Below are 6,000 nucleotides of genomic sequence, written 5' to 3'. Positions count from 1 at the left end.
CCCCCCGGGTTTTTTGATATAAAGAATCTCTTCTATCACTTTGAGGATTTGATGCTTAGTTTTCTGTTTTTATGCTAATGATCATGCTATCATATCTACCATTTATTAGTATCAGTCACTGCAAATGTAGGCAGGGTGTAAGTAAATAATATTTTTAAATTCTCCCGGTTTCTCTTTTCCTTTTTTTGGTGTCCGTACTGAGAGCACATCTCTGGGCTTTCTTTGCTTTTTCATTGCCTTTCACGAAGAGAACGTCTTCAGTTCACCCAATCTCATACCATGTTGTCCATTACAAACCCCCAATGTACAGACTATATTCTGTGGGTCACATTTTTATATTCACTAACTCTTAGGTGTTGTGTGTTCAGTAAATTTTTTTGATCATGGGCCCTAACTACAAAACATGTTTTGGGTGTTCTTTCTTAATGTATATAGACTTATTTATTCTTTCCTTCACTCAGTAAATATATATAAATAAATGAACTCTGTTCCAACCAGTGGGGTGAGAGCACTGAACAGAAAAAGCAATTAAAAAAAAGAAAAGAGAAATAATAATTTGTGCCTTTAGGGGCCTGACTGTGGTGAGCAGAGACATGTGTGCCTCTGTACCACTAGGTTATGTGCACTGACAGGGAGCTGGTTAAGGGCTTGAGGCTGAACATAACCCCTCCGGGTCCAGGAACATGGAGAAGGACACATACCTGGCTTATGAATTCTCCATAGTATACAGGTTAGTAAGTTGGCCTCATCGGTAAACTAGCAACCTATTTACATTAGCAGAAGGTCTCCCTGGAGAGCAGAGGGGCATTTTTACAGTGGGCAATGTTTGATGGGTCTTCTTACATTTACACTGCAAGTAGAATGCTTGGATTTTGTCCTACTTTTCTCTCTCCTTGGACCCTGAGGGATGCTGTTCGGTCTCTGTCAGCCATTCATGAGTCATCTCATTCATGACTTGAAATTTCATAGGCACCACAGTTAGACTCTCGAAATGACTACTTGTTCTGGAAAAGTGATGTTTATTGCCAAAATTCCCAAAATTCATTTCACGGTGAGTGATGTTAACACTAACAGATGAATTCGAAGGGAATGGGGAGGTCGCTGAGTCAGCAGAAGCGTGCCTCTCACTTAGGTTCCCATGCACTCTCTCGTTTCTCCCGCAGGTTAATTGGCACGGCCACTGTCGCCCTGAAGGACCTGATCGGTGACCAGAGCAGATCACTGCCGTACAAACTCATCCCCCTGCTGAACGAAAAGGGGCAAGATACTGGGGTGAGCACTTTCTCTTTTGTTGAATGGCTTTGAAGTGAGATAAGAAGCAAAAAGTTCATTAAGAAGAGTGAAATGGGGGGCGCCTGGGTGGCTCAGTGGGTTAAGCCTCTGCCTTTGGCTCAGGTCATGATCTCAGGGTCCTGGGATCGAGCCCCGCATCTGGATCTCTGCTCAGTGGGGAGCCTGATTCCCCCTCTCTCTCTGCCTGCCTCTCTGCCTACTTGTGATCTCTGTCAAATAAATAAATAAAATCTTTAAAAAAAAAAAAAAGAGTGAAATGATAATCAGTTCACCACATGCACACACATACACACACCACCCCCTATGGTTTTTGAGATAACAGGTCCACTTGCAAATGATATGGCCTCATCCTGTCCTTGGAATCACAGAGCTAGTAGATTAGGTAAACTTGATTTTCTTTGGAAAATGGTGTGGAGTGAGTGGGACCCTCTCTTGGTATAGCTCTGTGCATATCCCCTTGGGTGTTTACATTCGTGTGGTGAGCATAGCTCTGTGGCTCAGACACATTCTGAAACATTCTGTAGAAGGTATTTCATTAATATTACCTTGGAAGGGTGCCTCCTTAGCGCAGTAGGCAGCGCGTCAGTCTCATAATATTACCTTGGAACATCAAGATGTGAATATCATGGTGTTTATCAGTGATCGGCAGCTCACTATTTTCTGACCATAGCCTCTCTAAATAAGTGCATAGTGATACTGTCTGATGCGAACCCAGAATTCTCTTTCTCGAGGGCACTTAAAAAAATATATGGACTCAAAGCTCATAGCTCTCAGATTTCTGATTGCTAACAGTGCTCGTAAAGCTACCATGCTTGCTCCATTAACCTCTAACTCCTTTACCTTTCAATCAGTTTATTTTGTTTGGGAGCCTGGACAAAGGAAGAAAATTTTGTACTAAAACGGGCCATCCCCATAAGCCAGAATACAGTTAGGCTTCTCAAAGCCCTATTTGGAATGTCAGTGTGTTGGTCTAGGCTCCAAAACTTATTGGTTTGCTGGGAATCCGCATTCTAATACTAAAACATAAACTCAGGATGTCATATTTCATCTATTTTTCCAAAACCCAGCTGAGAGAACTGATATTTAGGAAAGACGGTCCAAGTCAGCGATGTTTCTGGCTGGTTTTGTTTTTGGTTTTTTTTTAAGCACAGAAGCAAGCTCACATAGAACTGGGGCACTTCTGGGAATCCTGACGTTATCCGGAAACCACTGATCCAGAGGTCGAGCCATCCATGGCCTCTTCTAAGTTTTGAAAATTTGATACTAAAGTTTGGCAATTGAGCCCCTCAGTGCTCCTTGCACTCCGCCTTCAGCTTGTGGCCTGGGGCTTTGGCAGAGGTAGCCATCGGATGCTGCTCTTAGGATTCTTTTTTCCCCACAAAACTCTTGTTGGGGGCTTCATTTATCGTTCTGCTAAGTATCTCCCGGACCTGTAGTTCAGGAATGTGCTGATCCATGAGGGAATATTCATGGATGAACAGACAGATGAGAAAAAGGTAACGTGTCGTGTGTGTGTGTGTGTGCACCAGCGCATGCGTGTATGTACTAGATTTTACTAGGTGTAGCAGGAGTGGCAGGTGGAAGTACGAGATGCCCATTTAAATTTGAATTTCCGATAAACAATGATTTTTCAGTATGACTATGTTCTAAATATTACCTCTGTATTTTAACCGGTGACTTGGGTGTGTCCATGCAGGCGTGTGGGTGTTTGCGCGCGCCCATGCGCCATCCTTATTTGCAAAGGATTGCGTTTATTCTGCAGTTTGTCCTTCCTCATTTTTGCTGTTAAAATTAATTTCTTTTGTGAAATTATCATAACAGTAGATATAGTTGTGGGCTTGGGTTAGCATCCCTATGTGGATGCCCCCTAGAAGTTTTTTTGAAATTTTGTAGGTTCATGAAATACCTAAGTATAGGAAACTCTGCCCTAGGGTAACGCCCTATGTGACAAAGTTGTCACAGATTTTAAAAATGAAAACAATTGTATTTCCTATAAGGAACTAGCATGTTTCTTCCTTTCTGAAAATGAAAGTTGCATAACATTTTCTGTTCTTCTTGCCTTGGTTCCTAGCCATCTTGGAGTCACCTTTTACACAAGATGCAATAATCTTGGTTTGTGTATTTGTTTTCTCTATAATCAGACTTGCTTCCCTTTTTTATCCTGTTTTATGAATCACATTGTTATATAATTTTTGTTAGTTACTCAACTTATTTTTAGAGAAGAGAAAAATGAAAATAAATCTCAGCGGTGAATAAAGAAGTCAAGGTGCAAACAGCTAACTGAACCATGTAAAATGAGCTTCTTTGACTGGAGGCCGTCTCAAGGCTAGGATGGAGGCCAATCACAAGGTCATGCTTACGTGTTACAACTTTGCTCCAGTTTGTGAGGTTGCCCTTTAGCAATGGTACACTTGGCAACCTGTAACAGGTAACTCCTTTCCCAGGCTTCCCTGCCCACCTGGCTCACAAGAGGGAGGATAGAAACAATGGAGCGTGTGTGATCTTTCTCCCCTACTCTTCTCGCCCCTTCCAGAACCTTTTATTCCTGCTGACTTGGTTTGCATTGAGTCCATTACCCTGCACTCATTCTCTCTGCAATAAATTATTTCTACCTAGGCCACCATTGACCTGGTGATTGGCTATGACCCACCTTCCGCTCCACATCCAAATGACCCCAGTGGGACCAGTGTGTCCGTCACAGAAGGTAAGTTGACCCTTTGGAAGCCCAGCCTGCGCTGGGGGTGATCTGTTCAAGACATACAACGAGTCTCCAAGAATCTCCAAGAGAGCCTTCTTTGTCATTCATTATACTATCTGTAGCGCCCTGCCCACCTGGACAGGGCCCCACGAGGCAGGGGGAGCTGGCCCCAAACTGGGACGTTACAGTTGTGTGTGAGATGCCCTTCAGGGGAAAGAAGGGTGAGACAGCCCCTTCTGACCAGCCTCACTGTGGGCTTGTCCAACACACAGGCTCCAGAGGAAGATCCCAAGCAAGGCTTTGCTTCGGTTTGTAGCTTCTGCCCATGGCTGGAATGGCCCTGATTGATAAGCCTCAGGAGCGGCCTCTAGTCTGTTCGTGTGTCTCTTCACATCCTAAATGTGCGGTGTGCAGGCTGTGCTCTCTGTCGCCAGCCTCATGGCCAGTGCCTTTGGATTGGAGCCTCTTTCTCTCCCTTGGCCTTGACTCTGCCCCAGCCCCTGAGCAGTTCCTTGTTTCTCTCAGCATGACTCACCTCCTGCTCCCTGTTCTTTGGCAGGGATTATTGGCCATTCAGGGCACTGAGGCTGCTCTGGATGGGGTTGGGGCTGCTGGCTCTGGGGAGAGCTTTGGGCCTTAAGTGGAGGGAAGTCTGCGAGACAGGCCTTTCAGGCAACCAAGTTTGACCTCCTGTTAGCGGTTTCCCAAGATGATGTGATGCTAACAGTGTCTCTGCCCCGTCCTCTTCTCTGAGATGTCTCACCAAATACCCGTGTTTCCCTGGCCCTGGCATGTGCCTCAGCAAAGAGGGGCACCCGCTCCTGCCACACTTACCTGCTGCTCAGAAGTTCTTCCTGGGAGCACACCTCGGCACTCGTTCCTAACAGCCTTGGCTTCTCAGGGCCTGTCTCTTCATTTCTCGTTGTTCTGAACTCCGCTCTCCTCAGCCCAAGTGGGTTCCTTGGCCCCTCCAGTGCCTCCTCCCTGCCTCCCTGATCCCAGCTACTGTCCCTGCTCACCCACACCCCGCAGGTGGCCCGTTATTGAGGTTCTGGCTCACTTCTTGGCCAAGTACTTGTAAGGGTTTAAAGTGGGTGATCTGGTGCCATCTCCCGTGGGGACGGTCGGAACTGTCCCAGCACTCCGGCAGCCCTCCTTCCAGCAGCACCGTGGGCACACTGCGTGCTACTCAGACGCTCTCAGCCCTAGGAGAATAGCCATGGTCCTTTTGCTGTCATGGCTGTCGTGACAAGTAAAACCCAGGGGCAAAAGTCCAGTCCAGCATAGCACACCTTCACGGGCTGAAGTGATGGGTCCTACCCATTTCTTTCTCACCCCGTCTTCAAAGCCCGCTGTCACTGGGATTTAACATCAGCCTGCTTGGAAGGACAGTAGGTACTTTCTGGCCTGTAAAAGGTAGCCCCAGCTGGCAGGATATCTGGAATTGCCTCTGAATTGGGAGGATCTGGGTACCTTTTCTCACGCTGACATTTTTTTCTAGCCAGAGCCTGTTTATTGGTTTTCTAGAGCTGTGGTAATGGAGCCCCATCCACTGGCTGGCTTCAACAATAGAAACTGATTCCCTTCCAGTTCTGGAGGCTAGAAATCAAGATGTTGACTGGGTTGGTTCCTTCTGGGGACCCGAGGGTATTTTTGTTCTAGGCCTCTGTCCTCGCTTCTGGTGATTACTGGTAATCTTTTGTGTTCCTAGGCTCCTAGACTGACCACTCCAGTCTCTGCCTCTGTCTTCCCAGGGGTGTGTGCCCTGGGTGTGTCCAAATTTCTTCCCTCTTGTCAGGACCCCAGTCATTGGATTAGGCCACCTTCATCCAGTGTGATCTCAGTCTTAGCTTGATTACATCCTCAAAGGCTGTATTTCCAGATAAGGTCACATTCTGAGGTTAGAGATGGGCGTGGCTTCTGGGATGTGCTCTTGTGCCGGTATACTGGTAGATAAAAGACAGTATCATTGTGTTCATTTCAAGAGCTAAAACATTAAATGAGCCCTT

The 6,000-nt window shown here is 46.2% G+C and overlaps 1 protein-coding gene across 2 annotated transcripts in view; it reads left to right on the top strand.

Annotated features, from left to right (window-relative positions):
• LOC111145054 (myoferlin) overlaps positions 1–6,000 on the top strand; it is a 166,002-nt gene that overhangs the window by 55,045 nt on the left and 104,957 nt on the right. For both annotated transcript variants that reach the window (XM_022499667.1, XM_022499666.1), the window contains exons 4-5: positions 1,164–1,272; positions 3,910–3,997. In XM_022499667.1, coding sequence (XP_022355375.1) covers positions 1,164–1,272; positions 3,910–3,997 — 197 coding nt within the window. The remainder of the gene's footprint in view (positions 1–1,163; positions 1,273–3,909; positions 3,998–6,000) is intronic.

The sequence above is a fragment of the Enhydra lutris genome, unplaced genomic scaffold (assembly GCF_002288905.1).
Source record: "Enhydra lutris kenyoni isolate GAN:26980312 unplaced genomic scaffold, ASM228890v2 scaffoldscaffold12, whole genome shotgun sequence".
NCBI lineage: Eukaryota > Metazoa > Chordata > Mammalia > Carnivora > Mustelidae > Enhydra > Enhydra lutris.
This window is presented reverse-complemented; position numbering and strand designations above follow the sequence as displayed.